Source organism: Xiphias gladius, chromosome 10 (assembly GCF_016859285.1).
Source record: "Xiphias gladius isolate SHS-SW01 ecotype Sanya breed wild chromosome 10, ASM1685928v1, whole genome shotgun sequence".
NCBI lineage: Eukaryota > Metazoa > Chordata > Actinopteri > Istiophoriformes > Xiphiidae > Xiphias > Xiphias gladius.
The window spans coordinates 24598767-24625046 of NC_053409.1; the positions used below are offsets into that span (position 1 = coordinate 24598767).

General features: G+C 43.6%; 1 protein-coding gene across 3 annotated transcripts in view; it reads left to right on the plus strand.

Annotated features, from left to right (window-relative positions):
* The window catches only part of brf1a (BRF1 RNA polymerase III transcription initiation factor subunit a), a 119956-nt gene extending 95717 nt beyond the window's left edge, over nucleotides 1-24239 (plus strand). For all 3 annotated transcript variants that reach the window (XM_040136505.1, XM_040136506.1, XM_040136504.1), the window contains exons 17-19: nucleotides 12711-12762; nucleotides 20995-21154; nucleotides 23651-24239. In XM_040136505.1, coding sequence (XP_039992439.1) covers nucleotides 12711-12762; nucleotides 20995-21154; nucleotides 23651-23688 — 250 coding nt within the window. In that variant the 3' untranslated portion in view covers nucleotides 23689-24239. The remainder of the gene's footprint in view (nucleotides 1-12710; nucleotides 12763-20994; nucleotides 21155-23650) is intronic.
* The last annotated feature ends 2041 nt before the right edge of the window (nucleotides 24240-26280 follow it).

The following is a 26280-nucleotide window of genomic DNA, read 5'->3' on the forward strand; positions in this document are numbered from 1 at the left end:
ATGTTAATTACTGACCAGACGGTTAATCTGCAACAGATTTCAGAAGCGATTACTTGCTTGGTCAGTACCTTGAAAGAATCCTTGTAAGTAGATCGTTTGAACAAAAAATTTGGGAAACACTTTGAAAATTTTGGCTTTTGCATTCAACTTTTTTGGTTTACATAAAAAAAAATGTGCGCTTATATCACAAAGAGAATAAAAAACAAAAAACTTAAACCATAACAAAAAACCCCAAAGTACTAAGCTATGAAAAATCAAACCGAGCTGTAGTTGGAGTTACATTTTCTCACAGTCACTGTGTCGCAAAAAGGCTCCGTTAAACTGAGATCAAGGCAAAGAGGTGGCCTGACTGACGGTGAATAGAAGAAAGTCATCTGACTTTTTAGAAAATCAGTAACGCATCTGACATCTTAACAAAGGACTCAAGACACTCTCAGCAAAACACTGTTAAGAAACAGGACTGAAGAGCTTTACAGAGAACAAAGGACACAGACGAGAGGAGCCTCAACAAACATGTGATTGTGTGTGACGGCACCAGGCTGTAACCTGGTCACTCTCAGGGAAACTATGCGAGTAAAAGACCGCAGGGAAGTAAAATAAAGAGAAAATGAAGGTGTGATGAATCGGGAGAGGAGGTAACTTGTAGACTGAGCTGAGTAAAGTCTGGAGTGTGGGCTTGAATACTAAGATGATGTGATTGCCTGCTGATGGTGGGAAGCTCGTTCCACAGGGAGGGATTACAACTTTAACTGCTCGCTTCCTTTTGATAAAGGTGAAGAATTTCTGCATACTAATTAAAGAAGGTTTCCTGGACTGATTCGTCCGTGAATCCCCCATCTACACAGCCGGCAGCACTCGGTTCTGGAGATGACTTTCTCTCAATTTCTCCCATATAACAAGAATTAAACATAACACCAGTGCTGGAAAGTATCTAAGTACATTTCCTCAAGTACTTAACTTAGGTTCAATTTTGAGATAATTTCACTTCACTTAATTTTATGCTACGTTTTTGGAGGCAAATATTGTACTTTTTACTCGGCTACATTTTTCTGACAGCATTAGTTGCTAAAGAGATTCAAACTTATAGATAAAAAATTAATTGAACTAATAAATTTTGATGTAACATTATAGTTTAAGCTACGCAGCTGAGTGTGTGTGTGTGTGTGTGTGTGTGTGTGTGTGTGTGTGTGTGTGTGTATATGCAGAAGATAACGCGACAGCTGAATGAGTAACACGTCCACTGGTAGCCATGGCGACGGCTGTTTCCTGCCTAAAGTCTAGAACTGTAAAAGGAAGGTAGGTCAGTGTCTTCATACAAATGTTTGGGACCAGTTAACGTCGTGGAGGACAAGCTAAGACACAACTCTTTATCTTCTCAAAGTCAAACTCATCCTATCAAAAAAAAACCAAAAACACAACGACGACATAAACTGAACAGTATCTTCGTTAAATACCGTTACACAGCACGGTGTCAGAGACGATGACAAACTGGAAATCTGTTTTAACACCAGCTCGAGGCTCACTTCAGCTGTGCTTCCTTCACTTACTCGCAGTTTATTGCTTAGGCCCACATTTCCTGCTGCTCCTCTTCTAATCCTCACATGGTGTGGAGCTGAGGGAGGAAATCACATAAACTTACCAATTTATGTATTTTCTCCCTCAGCAGTTAAGTGCTGCTAGGGCCATTTAGAAAAAGGACCTGAATCTTCACCAGCTCCACCGATGCTGTTCTGCAGCAGAACGTGAGCTCTGATTCCTCAGTAAAAGGAAAAAGCAGTAACATTAGGGCTGCAACTAATTATTATCTTCACCATCAGTTAATCTGGTGATTATTTTTTCAACTAACCGATTCATTGTTTGATATATAAAATATAAATTGGTGAAAAATGTTGACAAGTCGACGTCTTTAATTGACTTGTTCTGTCCGACGCCAGAATATTCAATTTATTATAAAAGATGAAGGAAACCAGAAAATATTCAGTTGAAAAAACTGGAAGCAGAGAATTTCGTTATTTCCTTCTTAAAAAAACCAGCTCAAAACCATTATCGAAATAGGTGCCGATCAATTTTCTGGTGAGTAACTAAGTAATTAATCGACTAACTCTTGCAGCTCTAAATAAACACGACCTATTAAAAGCACTTTTTAAAAAAAAGAAAAAGTTTACATGATAGTGTGGTAGCATCGTTACCTTATGCGTTGAGTATTTCATCATTTAATTTATCAGTGCATTATCAGTGGCTGATTTGAACCTGTCTGAGGTGGTTTGGTGACTGTATCTTAGTGAGGGAGTCTATTACCAGCAGCAAAATCGCAATTGTAGAAATGCAGTAGAACCCATGGCTTTAGTTTTGTTACCATGGTACCTGAGAAGATGGAGGTGTTCAGTTTGTTCCCACTCTGTAGCCACCAGCCGCCTAATTTTTTAACAGCAGCACTTAACAGATGCTTGTGGGAAGCGGCGGTCATGGTTACTGCTGTTGCCATGCCGCTATGAAGAACCTGTTTGATTGGGAGAAGTGATAAATGACTGCCTCCAGTCCTCTCCGTTGGATACGTGTGAGGGTGGGGACGACGGAGACGAAACTGACTCTGGATTTGAAGTCACCGTGGACCAGAGAACGAGCCGCATGCTGACCATGGAGGAGCTTACCGTTTAGTTTGTTTGCTTTGGTGTTGGCCCGCCACCAGATGTCCACCAGACCTGCTGCAGGGATTTGCTCCCATTCAGCCTCAACAGCAATAGTGAGGTCCAACATTGATGTTGGTTGAAAAGGTCAGTTTCAGAGCCTTTGTTCTGTTAATCCCATAGGTGTTGGATGGGGTTGAGGTCAGGGCCCTGTGCAGGCCAGTCAAGTTCTTCCAAACCATATAAGGACAACTATTTCTTTAGGGGGCTGGCTTTGTGCACTGACATGTTGAAACGGGAAAAGGACAAACACAAACTGTTGACACAGATTGAAAGTGCACTTGTGTCTACAATATCCTAGTATGGTGCTGTATTTAGGTTTTTGGCTGGACTACAACAGCGGGGCCAGCCCTATAAATGTGAATGTCCGTTAGCGAGTGAGTAAGCAAGTGAGTGATAAAGTTACACCATTGGTCGGCCGGCCAAGTGTTGGCGTTTCTCCATTGGCTGTTGCTCTTTTCAAAATGAACTGGCACCATTTTTTTATTGCGTCATCAGGGGGGCGTTTACTGTGACCTCCTGATGTGGCAGTGTTGCCAACTCAGCGTCTTTGTTTACCGACTTTTCAGACCCCTTTAGCGACTTTTCTTTACAAAAGCACGTAGCGACAAATCGAGAGACTTTTTGGAAAACCTTAGCTACTTTCCATAGAAGAGTCGCCAGTGTTGCCCCGCGAGCATGAGGTCGGGCTTTCCCTCCGCCGCCACACCTCTCTATGAGTCTCATTCAATTGACTGCACGGGAACTGACACAGACGTGAACGAGCTTCGAACTTTCTCTCTGAGCGGTCATTTTACAATATAACTGTAATCACAGCACAGCTGTTGTGTTTAACTTATGTGTCTGGCGATTCTGGTGGTTATAAAATCAGGATTTTAGCAGAGCAGAGCAGCAGCTTGCAAACGGCTCGGAAGTGACCGCTGGTTAACATTTAGTCTTAATGGGCCACGTTTCGGTCGCTATTTCAGAGTTGTTCCGTTGTCTGACAACAGAAACAGAAGAACATGTAAATGAGAACAGCTTTGTTGGGAATTCAGATGCATTAAATTACTGTATATGTGAGCAGAGAGTTGGAGAGAAGCAGACGGATAAAGGACGAAACCAGCCACATACTAGGTTTTGACCTGGTCTCGTTCTTTATTGGAACTGAGAGGCCTGGAGAAAAACCAACTGCTCAGACCCAAAGAACATGGGGGTGTCTGAATACTTTTGGCCATATAGTGTATTTATATCCTCAAACTTAAATTTAAAAAGTTTTTTTGTCTCTTTTCTCCAGAATGTGATTTTCTGCTTTAATATTTCTCTTCCACAAAAAAAGCGTTTTTAATGTATTTTGTTTTTATTTTGTATTTTATTCCTTTTATTCTGTTTATATTTATTATTCACTTTATCAATTTTTTATTCACATTTTCATCTTATTAGTCTATATTTTTTCCTTTGTGTCCATTCATCTCCTCTTGTTTTACTGCTTGTGTTTCTTGTCTTATTGGTCTGATCTTCAGCCCCCTGTGAAGAAATTTTAGTCTGTCAAACTTTTATGTGGTTTAGTTTCAAAGACGTTCATTGTAGTATATGTGTAAAATAAAGAGGTACGGTATAGTATATTGTTCTTTAAAGAGAAAAAACAGAAAAGTGTTGAAACAGCTTTTTTCCTAATTATTATTTATGAAGTTAAAGAAATCAAAGCCGGCAATTAGTTCTAGTACCTGCTACTTGCTTGCACTTTTTTTTTTTTTAAATCTTTTTTTCTTCTCTTCAACTTTTATTTATTCAACTTTTTAATTTTTCCTTTATTCTAGTTCACTTCAGGGCCGATCAAGGCTACATTGTGCTGTAAATTCAGTTCTAATTAAATTCAGTTATAATTGTTTTTCTGAGCAGGAATATGTCCGTACCATCCTTCGCCTTTTGCATTTTGCATTCTGCAGCAAGAGCCGAACGACGGTAGAGGACACGCTGCCGGTTGAGGTTAAAGGGCGATTTCACTGCACCAGCTGCACCATCACAGAGTCGGGGAGCCGGCAGTCACGCGTGGGAAGACACGTAGTGTATTGTGTGTAATTTAAGTATCAGGTAAAATCACGTATTTTAAGGACTGAAGTGTTTTCTGGAGTTTATCTTAGAAAATCGAGTGTGACTTTGTCGCCATTAGGTTTGGCTTTGTTGTACAAGCTAGTGACACTGTATGACACCGTGTGTGTGTGTGTGTGTGTGTGTGTGTGTGTGTGTGTGTGGGAGGGAGGGAGATCATACTCCTGTAAACTCTTTGATCTCTCAGACTTTGTGACTGTGTGTGTGTGTGTGTGTGTGTGTGTGTGTGTGTGTGTAGATGTGTTTTAATAGCATGTGATCCTCCCTATTTGTGTGATTAGTGGTGTGAGACAATGTGATCCTTCCCTCTGGTCACGCCACCAGCCCCTGATGACACACACACACACACACACACACACACACAGACACCACTGCCTTATAACACACTGATACTTTATAAAACATTTTATGATACCTTCTCTCTGTCTCAAGCACACCTTTAACTTTCTTTTGTCACACTAACACCCATTAATAAACATATGAATGTGTGTGTGTGTGTGTGTGTGTGTGTGTGTGTGTTCGTTCAGCCTGCAGCCGTTAACAGCCACCCGTCTGAATGAATGGCTAATTTCTGTTCATAAAAACCAGTCACGGTCCCCAAAATATCTGCGAAGGACGAACCCAGCGCCGCAGTTCGCAGCCCAGTGCTAACAAGCCCATAAATCCCATCCATCGGGAGAAATGTCACAGCCCTCATCAAACAGCCACGGATGGGTTAGGGGGTTGTTAAATGTGGCCCTCTGTGTGCGTGTGCCAAATCATCTCATAAGCATAGAGAAAGAGATGGAAATCCCCCAAATTGAAGTTGCTTCCATCTCTAGAAACATTAAAGTGACATTGTTAGGGCACGGGGTTAAAACCAAAGTCCCTGACAACCGATTTTCTTCATCAGTTCCTTATTATAAGTGAAGAGCTGCCACTTGAACACGCTGCTGTCTGAGCTGGAACTATAGTGGTTGTTTCACATGACAGAGTTGTGTGTTTGTGTTTTTGTTTTTTTGTGGGGTGATCTTCTCACTGGTCGACCTTGGCAGGACTGAGACAACACATTAATCAGTTTATTTATTTAACCTTTGTTAAATCAGGCAGTCTTGTCTCGTTTTCAAGCCCGAGACCAAGAAACATCCATAACCAGACAACCAGCATTAAAAAAAAAACACAGATAAGGCCGGACAACCACAATCAACAGACCCACCAGTTACAAAAACACACTGTAGAGCGTATAAACCAGACAATAGCCAAGTTTTAGTGAGCACAACACGGCTTTGGTATTTTATAGCTTCCTTTTACGTATTCTGCCACGAGTGAGTGACGGCTAAAACTAAAAATCTTACACCCTTATGGTGCGTTCACACATACGGATACAAAGTAGTTTGCAGTATCCGGCCTCAGACGTCCGTCTCTAGTTCTGGGGGCGTGTTGTGTTGAGCAGGTCATTTCCATGCTCTGCTCCGACGGGACGGTTGTTTTCTGACGTATCCGGCTTGTTTCAACACGTCGTTTCTTTTAAATGTCCCAGTAACTCGCTGAAGACACGTCGCAGAGAACTGGGAGGCCAGAGACCGTGACAGTCAGCGTTCCCTCCCTTTTGTACAAAGTTAGAAAAGTTTAAAGTTCCTTTGATGGTGATTGGCTCTCGCCTGGCTGTCGCTCGCACTGCGTCAGAGGATATTTGCGTAAAGTTGAGCCTCTCTCAACTTCCCTCCTGTAGTGTAGCTGGGGGCTTTTGTTTTTTTTTTTTTTGAGTCTGTCGAGCTCAGCAGGGGGGGGGGGCACAGGTCTGCAAAGCCAGGTCTCCTTCACAATGAACAGCAGCTGTCGCTGTCCCGGCTTTTTGAATCCACATGGGTGAATTGGCCTGTAAATGTTTTCCACATTGCTACTTATGAAAGGAGTGGAGAGAGACAAAAGAATGGATGAGAGATTTGTTCGCCTCGGAGCTTAGCGAAACAGAACCGGTTATTTGAACCAACCCTAGTCACAAATATTTAATGTTATAGAGAAATACTACAACTAAGACCAATTAAATTAGGCAATTAAAATAGCTCCTTCAAAAGATCTTGTTTTTTTCACCATCCAGTATTATGGTTTCTTTGCTTCAAATGTCAATTTGTCACCATTGCAGGATGACACAGTGCACCACGTCTGGATACGTCACTGTACTTACCACCAAGCAGCAGTTAAAGGTTACTGAGAGAATGCAAGTCAGTGGAAAGTCCTCACAAGTATAGCAGCAGAGTGAGTCCGAATGCATGCCTGAAAGCAAGTGCGAGCAGGGGAGTGTGTGTAGGATCCTGTGTGCCTTTGTGCACACATGGCCATTTATATAAACACATCCCCGGTGAATCGGTAGTACCAGGTACAGTCCTGTGTGTGTGTGTGTGTGTGTGTGTGTGTGTGTGTGTGTGTGATAAATGGGGTCAGTGCTGGATGGACCAGCCAGAGGAGAAGAAAACACAATCAGTTCTTTTGGCTGAATCTGCCTCTCCTCCTGCCAAGCTGCACACCGGCCCACAATGCACTGCAGCCTAAATGGACACAACTCTTTCACAAATGAGAAACCGTGTGTGTGTGTGTGTGTGTGTGTGTGTGTGTGTGTGTGTGAATAAGAGAGAGAGAGGGGTTGTATTGTGTGTCTGTATGCGGGGTTGCGTGTGTGTATCCCTGTATACTTGTGTGTATTTTGTGTTTTAGTGTGTACTCTTGTGTCTGGGAAAGTATGAGTGGGCACCACAGTTGCGTGTGTGGGGTATTGTGATTATGCATGATTTAATTGTGCTGAAGAGCTGAAGGAGGGTGTGTGTGGGTGTGGGTGTGTGTGTGTGTGTGTGTGTGCCGCCGCCGAGGATCCAGTCCCCAGCTGGAAAATCGAGTTGGAAACTCAGATTATTATCATCATTTATTTACATCCGAGCCCATCGCAGAACTAATTTCATCCAACCCCCGGTTTGCAGATTATTCCTCTTCCCCTTCTCATCCTTCCTCCTCGTTATGTTATTGATTGGATTATTGTATGAATAATGAAATTATTCCCTCACATTGGTTTGTCTCAGCGTATTTGTGCAGAGCTGAGACACGCATGCAGTGATTGGAAATAGAAGTCGATTTAAAAACAAACACAACCAACAGATGCAGTCACCAGTGAGAGAGATTAAAAACCAAAAGAGGCTCATTCAAACATCTCACCTCGATGCTAATGAGCAAAATAACAGCAAAATGTCAGACAGACACACAAACACTGCAGATGATGTAAATGAAAAGACACACAACATTCTGCAAAACCATTATAAGGTCTATAAAATGATGAGGGGTGGGGGGTTATATTAAAATGGCACTAATGCAGCAAATTGAATCATGGAGGAAGTGAATGTGGTAATGAGAGAGAGCGAGAGAGTGAGTGTGTGTTTTGACTTTATACACAACAGCAGCTACTGGTTTCATGAGAAAATCTCTCTCAGTGTAAAAGACTCCTGAGACTCTGTAAGAAGAAGAAATGAAAATATTTGTAATGCTGCACAAGAGGGAAGATCAGTTTCAGTGTCGGCTCGCGCAGTTGATTCAGCTCATGCGTAACTGCTGATTTGGATCATTTTAAAGGACCAGTCCCCACATTTTTATTTTGGTTTTCTTACCTCCAGTTGAAAATACTTTCCACAAAAATCTGTCCTATTTAGCACTAGACATGAGGTACAGCTGAGGCTGATGGGAATGTCATTTGTTTTGCGGGTATTTGCCCCCCCCCCCAATGACTGCTTGTGGTAGTGGTGATCAAGGATGGATTCTATTGCCGTTACTGGAAGCAGCTCCATCTAAGGCCCAACCACCATTTAAAAATGATATTGTCAGAAACTAAAGCCCATTTGGCCCCTTTATAACACCTTAAAAAATACAGATAAAACGCAATGTACTATACACTGCTGAAATATCTTCTTCTTCTACCATGAGAATGAAATGTAAATAGTAGGCCTGTAAAGGAGGTTTCTTTTGATTATCACCTGATATTTTTATTTATTTATTTATTTTCTGGTCAAATGTTTGGTCCGTAATATGTCAGAACAGTGAAAAATGTCCTGAGCCTGAGGCGACGTCTCTTTGAATTTTCTCTTTGTCCAATTGCAAAAAATATTCAGTAATAATGGAAAAAAAAAAAAAAGGAAAAATCATTAGAGAAAATGGCCGACATTTGACTTGTTAAGTGACTGTAAGGATGATTGATGGATTCACGTTAATTCTTTTTTAGCTCAATAAATATTCAATGTCGAGCTACTTTGCTGAATCTAGAATGTGGTGACGGCCCCTGGGACCACCTGGGCCCTTCTTGATCAGAGGTGTTAATCTGACAGTGTATGAAGGTGAATTAGTCGTGTTGTATTGATTATTGATCGCCATGTGATTGGAGTTACATGCCGGTCAACGATCCTTTAATGGGATTTGGGATTTCATGTCATTTCCTTCCCTCGTTTCCTATCTTTTCTTCTTCCACTTATTTTACTCCTCCCTTCCTGCCCGTCTTCGCCCTTTCTCATCCTCTCTGCGTGTTTCCTACCTTCATCCCTTCTTCGCATCCCTCCCACCACGTGTCCTCACCCCATTTTTTTTTTTTTCCTCGTTTGCTCCATTTCTATTTTACTCTACATCCCTTTGCCCCTCACTTTCTTCCCCGCCCTCTCTCCCCTCACTGGCAGCGCCCGGGGGAGGAGGGTCTAGTCTAGCACATGCACGGGGCCCTGCATAGTTCGCCCAGCGGGGAGCGAATCGCTGGCCTGGCTGGGATTTTCTAATGAGCTTTGAGAGAGGAGGGGTTAGTGTGGAGGGGTGAAGATGCCAAATTCGCTGTTACTCCCAACTCCACCCCTTCCCTTCCCCCCCCTTTCCCCTGGTTAAAGCAGATTAATTAAAAGCTCACTCGCGCTCTCCCTTATCAGTGAGAGTTGAACACTTACTGTAAGCCTCCAGGGAGGGGGATCAGCGCCAGGCCGGGTGGGCAGGGAAGGGGGCGGGGAGCCTCCGGGAACAATGCTAATTCCAGCCAGTGGGACGATGGAGCGGCTGCTTTGGAATTACTGCCGCTGGTACGTTCATCACTGGTTATCTCTGCCACTGTCTAGGAAGCGATTGTGCTCGCAGACGGTCGGTCGGTCGGTCGATCCTGCCTTTCTGTCACAGTTTGGTCCCACTTCACATCCACGCCATTTTTTTTTTTTTTTCCTCTTGTTCACCACAGTCACCTGAAGCCAAGAGAGACTCAAAGATCAGGCGCAGTAATCATAATGAAACCCTCGACCTATATAGTGTCAACAGTAAATCCTGTAATTAAGGGTGTAATGAATATTCTGTATATGTTATTTGTTAAACAGGTTGCAAGGAGTCTTCACAGTTAGAAAGTTAATTTCAGCAGCGCTCTCATTTCTATTCTTGTCCTGCATTTTAAACAATGCAAAAAGCAAGAATCAGCAATACCTGTCTTCAGCAACTATAAGATATACAATAATTATTAAGAATTTTTAAAAGTTTTTCACTTTTCTTCCCCCAAAGCCTGTTGTGGAACCCAAATTCTCTTTGCCATTGACAGCTCCTGTCCTTGTTTGCAGGGACTGTATGAGAATTATTGGTTGTCACAAAAAAGAAGTAGAGCTCTGCCAATTGTTTTTTTTTTTTTTTTTGGGGGTGGGTGGGCATGGGTGGGATTTTTGCTCACTGGACTAATTTGTGGGAGCACAATAGAGGGCATGTTTTTTTGTTTTTTTTCCCACACATTTATATTCATGTCTCTCCATGCCAGGGTTTTATTTTTTAAATTGTTTTTAATTTTGTATGAGTTGTCATGGTTATAATTACGGTAACATTAATATTGAATTTAAATGATGTTCTACTGTCTCAATCTATTATTTCAAGATGATTTTTTTTGAGGGTTAATTTTGAGCCACGTCATTAGGGTGGCAATGCTGGTCGCGCCGTGATATGTGGTGAATGAACCCTATTGACTTTGGTGATCCGCTTAACGTAGCGCCACCAGCAGGAAGTTGAACATTTATGCACTCAAGTATCTCCGCATCTAACAGATGAGTTGGGGAAAACTATACAGACGTTGATGGTTTCCAGAAAATAAACCCTACTGATTTTTGGTGATCCTCTGGCTTTTCACCCGACGCCACCAGAAGGTCAAAATTTGGCTTCAACCAATACTTTGTTTTATGCGCAAATAACTGCAAAACAAAAAAAAAACCATTTCCATCGGCCTCAGCTGTTCTTTGTTTTTAATGCTAATGAGCGATATTAGCATGCTAAGATGGTGAACACAGTAAACATGCTAAACATGGGCTTTGTCAACGTTGTCATTTTGAGCATGTTGGCATGATACTCAAAGCACCGCTGGTGTCAAGTACAGCCTCAGAGAGCGGCCAGCGTTGCTGTAGACTGTAAGGGTCTGGTCGTGTTGGACCAGCTCGGAAAGGACCAGCTCGTATCACGTTGTTTATAGTTGTTCTGAATGGCTACACCCGGCTCACCGTCCCAGAGCCTTACTTTCTCACCTCCACACGGCTGACCAGTCACTGCGGGAAGAGGGCATGAATGTCGGACTGACGGTTTTGGAAAGTTACAGAAATGGTCAGACCCACGAAAGATAAACAGTACTGATAAATACCTGATAAATCAGTATCAGCTCTTTCCCAAAAAAATCCAGTATCGTTCCAGTTCCCCTTTTTGAAGACTGCGTATAATTTCCAATACATTAAAAATTCATTTGCTTACTTTCATTATTACAGGATTTTATTGTTGACACATTGGAGGCCAAGGATTTTATTAAGATTGTTGGGCTCTGTATTTCAGTTTCATACTCCACAAGCCTTGTCGGTTTTGTACTGTGTGCCTGGCTTCAGGCAACAAACTCGAAAACAAGGAAATGGAAATGAAGGGCAAGAAACTGGTGTAAATGAGAAACAATGCTGGGCAGAAAGAGACACCGTGTCCTCACTGCTGAGGTGAACAATGAAATGTAATCTGAGCAGTCCTCGGAGCGAAAGATTTTATTTTCTTCTAATGTCTGGAAAAATAATGTCTGGAAATGAACGTCTTTACTTTTGGGCTTTGAGAGGTTCATAAAATCTGCACGTCTAATTCCGCTGTAGACTCACTGGCGTAGCAGACTGTACTTCAGCCTTGAATAATGGTCTTCATTTTCTACAGCCCCATGACTTAGAGGTCATAAAGACCAGCCACTGTGTAAGGTACAGATTAATTTTAGGTGTTCTGTGTTATTTCAGTGTTTGGTGTTCAGCCCCGATTCTGTGAAGCACTTTTACAGAGATCGTTTCTGGGTATTTCATTCACACACCAGTTACTTCTGCTAAGTTTGCGTTGTTTTTGACAGCGCTCTTCTTTTTGTTTTGTTTTTTTTTTTTTTCAGTAATGTTGGCTATTGCTGCTTATGCTAAAGGTGCGTTCACACCGACCTGTGTGGTACATTAAAAACAAACTGGCGATGTTAAAAGCTGACAATCAAACTGTGGTAAGAACCAAACCGCTGACCCGAAAAGGTGCTTCCCGGTCCGGTTTCAGTCGGACCCTGCTGCCAATAGGGCTGCAAGGATTAGTCGATTAATCGATCGGTCACCAGATGATTAATCAGCAACTATTGTTGGTAATCGATTATTCGTGTGATCATTCAGTCATGCCAACCATTCTCTGGTTCCAGTGTGTAAAACGTGACTTTTTGCTGATTCTCTTTGTCATATTTGACGGTGAACTTAATATCTTAAGATCTTAGACCGTTACTCAGAAGCTCAGAATAACTAACTCACTGTTTTCCAGCTGCTCATTTTCCTGTTGCGTATGGACATTTTGTAGGCAACACGTGGAGAAAATGTAGAATATGAAATGTAGTTGAGTTCAGGATTGTGCTGATGACGTGTTGTCGTCTGTGTGTTGCAGGCTGCAGCCGTTCATCACCGGACAGCCCAACAAGAAGCTGGCTGTGGAGCAGGTGAGCTGCCGTTCATCCCCCGCCACATCTGCTCTTCCTCCCAGAACACTCACTCAGTCACTCACTGTTTACAGAGTGTCACCTTCCTCCATCTCACATCTTTTTTTAAACACAGATACAAGTACATGCCTACTCCCTGTCATGACTGCTTTTCACCAGAAAATGTATTTTCAGAGCAGCTAAAAAAAGGTACAATTTCTAAAGTCGTGCCAAAAAAAGGAAATAAAATCAGGGAAAAGCAGATGGCAATTTAACAGGGGAGCAGGTCAGAAAACAAGACGGCTAATTACTAAAACATGATTAAATACTCTTACAGTACAATTTTGGACATAATGACAACACACAGTATAGCACGAGATCGTGCCAATCTCTCGAACGCCACAGATTTTGCCCTATCTTTGATAATGTGGTATTGTTCCCTTTAATATCGTTGTGTTTATTAGACCATTGTGAGCAATGTTGCAAACCAGTGAGCAGAACCGCTTTATGGCAACATCTGGATAAGTACCATGACTATTCAGCTGTTTAATTCACTGGACTAGCCAAAAAAAAAAAAGACCTTCCTGTGTGGTCATTTCAGCCTTAACAGTTTCCAAGATGAATTTCCAATTACTCATGTTATGATAGATGAATGTGTGTGTGTGTGTGTGTGTGTGTGTGTGTGTGTGTGTGTGTGTGTGTGTGTGTGTGTGTGTAGACACGCGCACACACACACACACACACAGTATAAAACAGAGGGGTTTTCTCAAATAAACGCCTTGAGTCTAGCAAAAGAAAAGCTCTGGCCATTATTTAAGAACTCGTGGTGATTACGGGCCTGTAATAGTGGCTATTTAGCCTGAAAACATGCTATACATGAGCACACAATCGTAAAGAAGACTTGAATTATTCTATTTTAAATCCCATAAAAAGACCAGAAGTGTTTGTCTCTCAGTGCCCTTCGACTTCCCCCTCTGTCCGCGGCTCTCAGCCCCAAGCTCGTTGGTTCCAACTGAAGACGTAAATCTTTAAAAACATACAGACAGGTCATGAATATAATGTTTAATTTCTTTTTGAAAAAAGGCTCAGTAATTTTGTAGGACGGTGTATGTGGGAGTCAAAATAAACTACAGTGTCAAAAGTACACAAAGTCTCATGAAGTATTTAATTCAGTTCCCTCACAGAAAAAGGCCTCAGGAGGTTTAAAAAAAAAAAACAACAACATAGTTTCACCTACAACGGTCTTGAGTATTATTTCTTGTCTGCTGTAGCCAGTAGCGTTTGTTATTTGTCTGTTTTGAACGTGATTGCGGGCTGTCCTGAGACATCATACACCTACAAGCTACAAGTGAGACCGGGGCAACAGTGCATTGTGCATATAGCAGGCTGTTGATTTTCCTCTGGTAGCCACAGTAGCTGGGAAGCTCACCGGCTCCTAATGGGGCAAGTGTCAGTTTTAGTTTTAGTTTTTTTTGCTTTTCTGGGTCTAGGTCACATTAATCGATTAATTACAGTATATTATTAAGAATGATTGTTACCTAACACTGGGAAGCCTCGACAGAAATGTCAGTAGATCATGTACCATATACCTCTGTGGTATTTAAAAGGTCTGAACAGGTCGTAAATAGAATATGGTGAACACGGCAGAAATCCTGAATGGATCTGTACGGAACAGAGGAGTCAGATATGTTGGTCGGTTTCGGTCTATTCAGGGGATTTGTTGACGGTAAGAAAATTGTAGAACACAAGGCTACTTATACTTTGTGTATTTTCAAACCCAGAGGCCCTCCTGTCTCCACATAATGAAGCTGTGACAGTAACAGACAGAACCTGGAGACAGATCGTAATTCCCCCGTCAGTCTCTCCCGGTCGGCCATTAAGAGCCGATTGCTGAGATCTCCTGCAGAGCGGAAGGGGATAAATAAATCTCCGCTCGGGCCGAGTGAGAGGTGAAGCTCACTTCTTCTTTGTTTGCCTTTCCTTTATTACTCCTCCTCCACTCTCTTCCTACCTCCAGGGAGTTCACTGCTCCAAAAAAAAAAAAAAAAAAATCTAGCGGGGTCTTAAAATAAACCCCGCCTTAAACCTGAACATAAAAATGTCTTAATAAGCACATTCAGAGGTCTCTGCAGTGGTGGGCTTCTGTTGGCCAGTCACCGGCTTTCAGATGAATCCAGAAAGAACAAGGTTAGTCGTACAACATGTGTCCTATCTGCTTCGCTAAACCCAGTTAGACTTCATTTCTTTGAACAGTTCATTTCTGGACGTCCTCATTCGGCCCATTTATAGCTTCACAGCCGTCACCAGCCGGAGAAATAGGCCACTTTGTCCAACTTTGTCTCTTAATTTGATTTTAAATTGGACCCAAATTCAATCACAGGTGGCTTTACAGGGCATGAAAAAGTCTTAAATCTGGCTTTCTGGACTATGTATACGCTTGTTTTTCTCATTTTCCACATTCCTGACTGCCTTTTCTTCCCTTCCTGCTTCACACCAGCGCTGATCTCTCTCACTTCCTATTATTTCCCCCTTTCTCCAGTCGTTTCGCGTTCCAGGACTGGACTGCGTTTCGTCTGAAAGTTCAAGTTTTTCAAATTACAATTTATCGATTCATTTAATGGCATTTCGATCACCCTGTGTTCAACATGTAACAGGTAATTTCGTGGCAGAAGCGATTCTAAAAAGATCGATTCCTCTGCACGCATCAGTGTTGGTACGCGGTGCCACTGCAGTAACGGCAGCTCATTCATTCACCTACAAAACAAAATAGTCTATGATGTTATTAAATTATCCAGGATAATGTTGGGGAAATTAGAAACCGAAAACTTTCAAATGGGAATTTACGGGGGGGGTTTTTCCAAAAACCAGCGACTCCTCTGCCTTCGTTGTTTCTCTCCTTCTCCCACATTACTCCTCCGGTCCCTTTCTGCTGTTCTCCTTTTTAAAAATTTCCCAAACTTTCTTTCTTTCCTCTTCCCTCGAGTCGTCCAGTTCTCACTGCTCATCTCTTCTTGTCAATGCTTCACCCTGCCGCCGTCCGCTCTCCTTTCCCATGATTCTCCTTTTCTTTTTCTTCTCCTTCCTCCACATTCCTTCCCATCCCTTCATCTCTCCTCTCTCCAGACCACCACCACCTCCTCCTCAGTCTTTGTGTTCCCCTCCATCATGTGCTGTTGGCAGCTCTGAATGGAGGAGCTCAGGGAGCTCAGGCTCTGTCAACCAGGAAGAAAACATTGCCACGAGGGGCTGGGTCAACAAGGCTTGTTACTTAGCAACCCCCTCACCTCCCCCTGGGAACTGGAGGCAAACGGCCGTCGCCATTGGCTGAGGCTGCTCCTCACTCGCAGCTCCTGTTATGTAATGGTGCCATTTCGCGGCGGTGACAGGGCCAGATTGAAGAGAGATGTGTGTGTGCTTTGGGTGTCGATGGCCAGGCTCTCTCTGTTGGTCGCTTCACAAAAACCGATTTCCCTTACCCTCTTCGGTGACCCAGCAATTAGTCTGTACATTTTTCAAACAAGCCAGGGGAGTAAATGATGTGTTTACAAGACAGAGCAGGAGTAACACGTTGATTTCTGCCAACTGAAAGTGGTCCAGCTGTTCTCTGCCGCCCTCCACTCTACTTCCTTAAAGCACGTTTGGTCTGAGGCTGAGGCTGGTGCAGGCGGCGGCCAGCGCAGTTGGAGATGTGGGGATTTTCAGAGAGGCTTAGAAATCCGAAAGGGTTGATGAGATCACGGGAGAGGGGCTTTGAACTGCAGACAGTTGCTCTGGCGTTGCAGCTATAGTCTGCTTATGCAAGCATCAGTCCTGGCAATTGATGGCCGAGTCTATTTGAAGTTGGATTCTCAGAGAGCTGTCAGGCCAGACCAGCGGTAAACCGCGTGACGAGCAGTGCTCTCAGCTGGTCCTGTGGAAACGCAGCGACTTCCTGGTTCGCCCCCATAAACCAGAACTCTACTCAAACGCCTCCTGTTCTAAGACAGATATTTAAAGAGGCGAGCACAAAGAGCTTCACAGAAGCCTGTCCAAATTATTACTCATCCCTATTAATGTTAGAAAAACCTCAGCAAATTTGAAGATACTGAAGTAACGAGGGGACTTAAGGGTCTTGCCATGTGCACATACAATGCTGGTTTTAGAGATCAAACTAAAATTCCCTCGTGAAGAAGTTCACAAGCCCGCATCTTGTCTTTATTAGTTACAAACACACATTTACTGGGACTCTGCAGCGACGACTGAGAACTGGACCTGCCGTCCCTCATTAAAGGAAAATAAATGTGACCGCTGATGATGTACTTGTAGTTCGTATTAATTTGTCACAAACAAGAAAGGAAGGACAGTAAAACAAATGTATTGATGGAGTAGACCTGAGCTGTGGCTGTTGGCTACATTTAGCCAGTAACGTCTCCCCTGTGTCCGTATGCTCCCGGAGTGTCTTTGTGTGATGGCTCAGACCTCCATTTTATCTCAGAATCTCAGATTTTTCTCTCCAGTCTCTCTCCTTTTTTTTTTTTCTTCCCGTCCTTCTCTGCATGTTCATAACAGTGGAATCATCACAGTTTGGGAATCGTTCGCTCGAGCTGAATTTGTGAATGAATAACTACTTGCATCCACTCGCGTCTTTTGCACCGACTTCAGACGGACTCACGCGGCCTCTAAAATGTCGCTGTGCAACCCGCCGTTGGTGTCATCACATTCGCACAGACGTTGTGGCTCAATTTGGCCATTTGGTGTGTTCTGTAGCAACCAGCTGGTCTGAAGTATATTCACATATAACTTGATGGTGGAGCCAGAAGATGGAAATTCGGGATTTGTTGAAAGTTCGTCAGTTTATCTGGCCCGCTTTGCTGCTCCGTTTCCAAAACTATGCTGATGTAAACAAAACCCGAACAGTGTCAGAAAACATTTACACTTTACATTCAGCTGTTTAGCACTGTAACAGACCTGTCCGTGACTTTGGGAGTGATAACAGGTTCCCGCCCTGCTTCTGTTTGAAGTTGGATCATGGATTGGATCGGTAAACACGAGACTGTTGCCGCTCGTCTGTCGTCGCTGGTGTTTGTTTTCTGGTGATCGATCGAATAACGCTAATCGTGTCAGAGTGGGACCCAACGACTGCTAAACAAAAAGCGCCGCTTGTGGTTTATATCCGGAGAAAGTCCTCGTTTCATACATCGGGGACACTATTAACCCGACCTGACTCGCAGTCTTGTGTGATGTCTACTTACTAGTTGCCATGGCGTTTTAAGACACACAACAAGGGTAATGGCTGAATGTGAGGCAGCGGTTTGCCCTCAGTTAGATTTCTTCTGCCAGTTGTTCCTCGCATGAATAACTGCAGGCTATCAGATGTCAGCATCCTAACACCCATGAAACCTCCTCTGGGCGGTTGCCTCCTGTCGCTGGTTCGCGTTCTCCGTCCTTAACGAGCGGCTCACTGGTTAGCGGACTGAGACTCAGGCGAAGTCGGCCAAAAGCGTAAGTAACCCTGCGGTTTGAGTATCTGCCTCTCACAGGATATTTGTAGTGCAACATTATCTGTGTATAAATATGAGCAGTAATAGCTTGCACCACCTTCTCCACAGCTTTCTCTCCTCTCACAGACCCGTCAGCCTGACCCATTAAACAGCTCTCACCTCCCAATTAGTTTGGAGCACCGTGTTTATGCTGTTATGCTTTCTTTTTAATGCTCTTTTTTTCTCTTCACATTACCGACTGCATTCTCCGGCAGTTAATGAAGCGTCCAGCTCCTGTGATCGGGAGCCTTTTTGCAGCCCGGTGAGGTTGAAGTCAGCGGGATCCACTGAGAGGAAACTAAAGGACAAAGTAAAGCAAGGACGGGAAAGGAAAAGGTGTTTTTCGGTTGATATTTTGGGGGTTTTATACTGCAGTTTTCTCGCTGTATAATCTTTACGGATGGAGAAACGGAGGAAGATGTGCAAAATAACTGAAGGAACGAGGGAGAGTCGGGGCCAAGACGAGCGTCGGTGTGTAAAGGAAGCAGAGAAGGATGCAGCGAGGAAGGATGTGGGTAGAATAAAGGAGAGGCCAGACTTAAAAGTGAGGTGGGAGGAAAGAAGGAAAGAGGAAGGAATGAAAGGCAAATTGGAGGGAGAGATGGCAGGAGGAGGGAAGCAGAAATGAAGGGCCCCAGCAGGAACCCCAACAGGCTGTTGCTGAGGAGAACAGAAATATCTCTCCGTCACACTGTGGACCCTCCACTCGCTTCTCCTCCAGCTTTATAATTAGCCCCGGCTGAAAGGAAAGTGATAACGTGCAGGTTTCCTTGTAGTCGCTGCAGTAAAAACTGAAGATAATGGATTTCCTCGGCAAAAATGTAGATTCTCTTTATTCCAAAGCTGAATAAAGGCGAGATGTCTCATTTTAGATATCCTGGTGGTTTCTCCAGTGTAAGGCAGGTAGAAGCCAAGTGGAAAAACAAAATCTTTCACAACCTGCACACCAGTTCTCCCCGCTGCAGTTTGTTTGCCTTCTGATATCTGTGCAGTTCATCACTAAGCAAAATAAATAAAGCCAAGATTGAAGTTGAGGGGAGGTTCTTCAGAATGAGATCAGACCTACCCGGGCGATTTCCGCGGGGAAATTTTCTTTGTCTTACAGCGGAGCAGCTTGAGTCGGTCATCACCAAGTTCAGTAAAACAAAGGTCCAGTTAGGAGTTGAACCTCCGTCCTACATCAGCGCTAAGTGAGTGACGGTTGGAGGACGTCAAGGCTTTAAAAATTAGGGTGTCGTTACTCTTTAAAGTCCTACTGAAATCACACTTGGTCAAAAAAGATGTCTGCGTTGGATTGACAGCGGCTGGCGGGCTGCAGGGAACGAGACGCAGAGTAAATAGACTCGTTCTGTGGCCCCGTGTGATGGACAATGTGTTGTTAGCGGTGCCGGAGTGTGAGGAGCACAGCAGCGCGTGACAGAGACCCGAGCGACATTTGCAGGTGCGTTTAGACGCCGGTCAGTGTGCTGCAGCCAACAGATGTTTCATGGATGTTAGCAGTGCGCTCTCCCCGGCGAGCCTTGGGTTTGTTCAGCGGCTCCTGCAACGAGCTGAGGCGGAGGGCGAGACGTGTGTTAATGTCCGCAGGAAAGCCGATGTGGGTCGTTGGGAGTCTGTGGCTCCCGTGGCGATACAACGCTGCATCGAGACAAGGTCTCCACCGACGCAGGCCGACACCAGAATGACATCCCGTTGAATTAATGCAAAACTAGGGGGCGTCATCATAAAACCATAAAATATAAATTTCTCACTTTTGGTTTCTTTTTTTTTTTTTTTTCCTCTCAAAGCAGAACAAATAGAGCAAATTAAGTTCAACTTAACTAACAACAGAATAGTAGTTTGGGGAGAAATACTCAATTTCTTGTGTCGTTAGTTTAGTTTTTAGGGACCATTTGATGGAGCTTTGATCCTTTTTATGGTAAAATACAAAATGGAGCACTCATACTGGCAGGCCAACTCAGGCCGTACCTCTGACATTTGTTTTTATCATCGTTTCCACTGCTGGAAAAAGGTCCCCCCCTCTGTCCTCTCCGACCTCTGCAGCAGGGTCGACTTTTTAATTATTTTCTCTCACTGCTGCCAACATTTCCTCCGGTTTCAGCCCGCTTGTTTTCGGATCAAAAGCAGCTCCATTTTTGTCTCCCGGCATGTACCTGGAAATACTCTCCCAGTGACAGAATCACCTGCAGTTGTCTGGGGGGGGGGGGGTCGTCATATTCATGCATGAACATTCGACAGCTCAGCTAAGACAGTGTAAGCTGGGTGAAATGCAAAAAAAAAAAGGGGAACTCCATGACATTTTTGCCCCCGCGCTCAACCCCCTCAGTTTTAATTTCACAGGCTTTTTATGAACCTTGAGGGGAGTTTTTGCCCCGAGGCTCTGGCTAACTTCTGACCCTTCTCGTATGATACGAGGCAGAATCTTATATTAGCTAATAATGTAAGATGATAACGGATGTGGTTACGGTCTGATGCTCTATTCAGGCGCAGGTGCTGCGGCAGATGAAATCTCTCCTCACCACACCGTGCACGCTCCACCTGCCCTACAGCTCACACCACACACCATCATGCGACACCGTGTTTATTATTTTGTGTCATTTTAGAGGAAGTGGGGCATATGAGATCACATCTAGCTTAGATTTCCCTGTGGGGAACCTCGTGTGCCACGCAGAGGAAAATATTAACAAAAAATACTGTTCCACGCACGACCAACAATATTTCCTGTTTTGCGAAGGTTGCCAACTCCAACCCCCTGCCGGAGCCGGCGGGAGCCCCCGCCAGCGGAGTGTTGGTGGAGAGCGGGCCGGTCGTCTACGACGATGCGGCTGCTGATGAGGAGGAGGAAGAGGAAGAGGAGACTTGTGTCAGCGCCATGGAGCTGATGGGCAGCAACGGTCAGTTCAGCGCTGCGTTTAATTTAACTTGCAGCACGTTTTACCAGGTTCTGCGCCCCGGTGGTCTGGATTCCTCAGAGTTCAATTCATCAGTCATATACTGAAACTAGAGTAGATTTTGGTCTGCGAGTAGTTACACAGACAAAAGGCAACAGGACAACAGTCTGTGGAACCAAAAAGTAACATTACACCAAATTTTCCCTCTTACCACTGCAGTACTAATGCCAACAAGCCATTTTTCATACAATCTCTGAATTCATCCAAAAGGTCATATTTTCTTGGAACAAGTGGAAACAATCTGTGAGTGAAGTGATTTTTATTTCAACTTCGTTTGGAAAAAAAAAAGCAATCAGTGTCAGTTTAGGGCTTCAAATAGTGATTATATTTAGATTAAGTGTTTAATCTTTAAAATGTCAACTCCAAGTCCACAGCAGTGGACACACAGTGACGTCTTCAACCTGTTCATTTTCTCTTTCCAATTAAAAACCCCAAAGCGATTCATTACAAAATGATACGAGTTAGAATCAACTGATCCCTTAGTTTGTCCTTGAATTTGTTGGGCAGCGGTGAAACAAAGGCACAGTGAATAACCATGGGGCACTTAAGTCAAAAGTATTTGATAATATAAATAAAGTAAAAATATAAAATCGTATTTATAAAAAAAAAAGGAATTTAGAACCTGATTGGGTTCGGAAGCTGCAAATGCTCACTGCTGAATCCCACAAATATTTAGCGAACGATGGAATCAGGCAGATAAATGTCCCCCAGTGACTCTCAGAGATTCTCAAAACAAGTTTGGTTGAATTGGTACTGGTAGATGATCCTTTTCAGACTTCTCGGACTGTGACTTTTTTGCAAAGCAGTTCCCCCTTTCCCCCGCTTCCCTTTCTTTCAGCGTTTGAATTGAGTTGACACTGACAGCGCCGGACCTCTTTGACACCTCCCGGGCAGACGCACGGCGTCTGGACTGTGAAACAGAATCGCTCTTTTTAATGAATGTGCCGCTCTGGGTCACAGCTTTGTTTCCGCTCGCACTCGGTGTGTTTTAATGAGCCCTCGGTAAGATTCAATTTCTTCACTTTATGTCTCCCGGCTGTTAAACTTTAGGGTCCCCGACTGCCACGATAAAAAGTCCTGCGCTACTTAATTGATTCCTGTAGGGGAAGTCTTTGTTTATACTCTTGCCCCCCCCCCCTCCGCTGAGAGGTCAAAGGTCAGGGGTCAGCCTCAGGGAAGGTTGTACAGGACGGACGCCGGACGACACTGGAGATTAAACCAGAGTCTGTCGGTTGATGGAAGTCTCAGTGAACCTCCTGCAGAGAGTGAAATGACGCTTTTTAGATTTTACTGTTCTGACCCGTGGTTGCTCTTAATGAAGTCACGCGGCTCGGAGCGTCTCTGGACTTCAGTATTTTTAACCTTTTCTCATTTTTTTTTAATCATAAATCAAATCTTTGGAAACCGAGCGCGTTTACTTTTCTCCAGCGTGATCTCGCTTCACATACATGCGGTTCCACTCATTTACACACGAGAGCCGTCCGTTAAAACCAGAGTTTTTGGCTCTTGGTCACTTTCTCACCCAAATCTTCTCAGGGTTAGAACTAAACTGGTGACCTTTCGGCCACAAGCTCAGGATTATTTTCAACAATGGTAACAAAAGAATACCTGTGTTTTGGTACTGATACCTAAGTGTTTTGTTATTCGATAGCTTACCTTACTCTTTTCATAAATTTTTTTTCCCCCAAAATACGGATTTTTTACACATTAAGCCAAACAGTTTGACAAACAATGCACCAGTCTTAGGGCAAGACAGGTTTAGAAAGAGGCAATTCAGAGAGCTTCACGTAAGGCTAAGAAATAACTCAGAACCATAAAACCACCTCAAGTAAAACTTAAAAAAAATAAGCAAAACAAAACCATAATGGAGCGAATAGTAGAGAAATAAACAAATACAACAGTAATTGCCCCGGATAAAGTGCAGCAGAGGAAATGAATCAAAGGCACATGACAACGGGAGAGTTTTTAATATGAATTTGATATTGGCTAAAGGTGAAGTGCGTTTAATAATCAAGTAGACGGTGTTAAGGAGCTACAGGATGTGCAGCATAGCAGCTAAATGTAACTTGACCATTACCAGCTGTCTGCTTCCTATAGATGTCGGGGATCTACTGGGTTGGCATTTTTCATGCATATATGCAAAACTGTATTTTGGCCTGAGGCTGTTGAGACATCTGTAAACGGCAGCGCGTTCAGTGTCGTTATGCTACAACCTTCTCTGAAAGCGGCAAAAATTACAATTAACTCAGAAAATATTAAAGAATCACTAGACGAGACCAAAAGTACTGGAGTCCGTGAACGCCAGGCTGCCGCTGCACCATCAGTGAGGACAGACCATAAATGCCAATCAATAATCACTAATTACCCCCTTTGAAAATGTCAAGTCTGTCCACACTTTATCGATATTTAACTCTTGGCTCTGCGTCCCTCACCCTCCAGATTACGGCTGCGACGGAGATTACGACGATGGATTCTAGCAGCGGCCTCCCCGGGTTACTATCCCCTCCTGGAATGGACAACTTTGAATCCCTAACTGTGTCAAATGTTTACTGCCGGGGACACGAAATGGCCGCGGCTGCAGCTCGGCGCCGCGATGCCAAGAGGAACGAGGAATTCCCGTCAGGAGCAAAAGGGACAGGTGTGCGAGAAAACAGGAGATGATGGGGGGAAAAAAAAAACAAAGCAAATCACACTACCTGTCCCATTTGCCATCCCTTCTGGACTAAGCTGAGGACGCACCGCTCGGACGCTGACAGAGGTGGTAAAGTGGAAATGAGGGCTGCGTATGGTCACAGGCAGACTGTAGTGACCTGCTGCAGAATCAAAGGCACGAAGTAGTCCAGTAAGCACCGGTGTGTCCAAACGGGCTGGAAGACATTTGGGTTAAAATTTGGGCTGAACGATTAGGTCACAAACTGCTGCTTCAACGGCACATAAATGACATGAGCGTTCTGACCCGCTTCACTGATACAATACTAGTCATTCTAATGCTGCTGGAACAAGGGTTGTGGTTTAAAAAAAAAAAAAACTGACTCCATAACCAGAGTTAGCCTGCTTCCAAGCTACGTGTCTTTTCACCTGCGGGATACTTAACCGGTGTTTACTGTGCAGCCGACATCAGGGGGACAAATGCTGTAGAAATGCGTTTGCTGGATACGTCTTTTGATTTTAACAGCTGCTTCCCCTCCGGGTAGTTTTGTTTGAGCTTTTGAGGAAGGTTTAATGTAGCAAAGAGACAAGTCGAACAGAATGCAAAACGTCATCACCCTTGAACTTGCACTTGGCATTCGTGGTCCGACACGCGAGCGTACCCCCCACCACCCGGTATGCCGCTTCCTGCCACCTAATACTGTCTCTCACCCACGTCTCTACACCTCTACACCATACTGTCTCTCAGCCCTAACATGTACTTAAAACAAGTGTCTATCAATCAGGTAGCGTGAGATCAATCGTCATTATCAGTATTTGCAAAAGTATTTTTCTGTCATTTTCTGGTTCAGATCCACATATTTATTAATGCCTTAGGTGATTAGTGGACAGACGCATGCTGTCTGCTTCTCTGAAGCCAAAGTATCACAATGTTGTTGCCTTTGATGGATTCAAGCAATCCCAGGTCATGTGCCAATGGTTGCAGAGATGTGACTGAACCCAAAATAATGAGATTTTTATTTTAGTAGTGTAAGGAACACGGTGGTTATATTGTTTTTTATTTTTGTTAATTTGATTTAGACTCTTCTTATTTGTTTTGTGACGGACCCGATTCATTTCATGAGATTGTGTCATTTGATTTATGTTAATTATTCTTTATGATGTCCTGTCACATGCCACAGAGGTGTGTAAAGCCGGGATGTAAATACATTCTCTGCAATATTATATTTTCCAGATGAATGAGGGAGCCCAGTCAGAGAATAGATCTATTTTGTATTTAAGGTTTTATGATTTTTTTTTTGTGACGGAGTAATTACACTTTGGAGGTCAGAGAGATCGTGGCCTTTTCACTGTGTCAACACAACAGTATCTAGCGAGGCGTCCTTCCTCGCCTCTGTGCTGCTGCTATAAGTCGTGATGTTACATCTGTATATTGTGTGAATTTTGCTGCTACAGTAAAGGTTTCACTAAATTAGGAAAAGAAATGTTTCCTCGTCCCTTTGGTGTTTACAGGAGAGATGCTTACCCTTCTGAAGGCCTTTGCCCATAAGGTCTGTTATTTGTGCCTGGAAATGCTGGATATTAAATGAATACATCATGATGCCCACGCCAGGATGCAGTCGTTGCAGACTGTCTTGGAAGGTGGTTTCCACTGTCAGGGGTTTCGGGGCTGTTAAAATTCCTAGCAAAAAAATACAATATCAGATAAAATGCATTATTTTAAGTACAACGGACTTGGCATGCAAGGTTTATGTGCCTTATGTGCAAGTGTTTGGGTGAAGGATTACATAAAACTTACATAAAAAAGAGACTTGGTGTGCAAACTTGTTAAAAATACAAGACATCCTAAGGACAAAAATAGCTCCTAATTGGTAGAGTTTGGAGAAACTCTTAAAAATAAATAAATAAATAAATAAGGGGCATTTTTGGTCTTAGCGTAACTGAGCATTTTAGCGCTAAAAGTAGCTCCGATGTCTGAGAGAAGGTAGAGGCACGTGAGAGGCCGCCTAAGTCACGAGGTCCTATTAACAGTCAGTCAGCTAACGTAGGTCTACTTGTGAAAAACAGAATGACGAGTATCCTTTAAAACCATTTAATGAGGATCACCACCAGATCCAACCGGTCCAGTAACAACGGAGACGACCGTTGGCACAACTCCGTACTGGTTGGACACCAGAAACCTAGTTTGATCTCCCCCTCAGCCGTCTTGACAGATCTATTCATCAAACCAAACGCTCTCAACCCTGCCCCTTCTCTTAGCTCGGGGGCTCTCTTTGTTCCATACTAAAAGTTGCTCTCGGCAGCTTTGTGAATTACTCTTGAGAGGAAACTCCTAGCCAGGGACTTTAACTGCCGTTAAGGAGGCGCTTGTATAATGGGTGAATTTTACGTTTCCTGTCCCACACACTCATCTGCTAGCC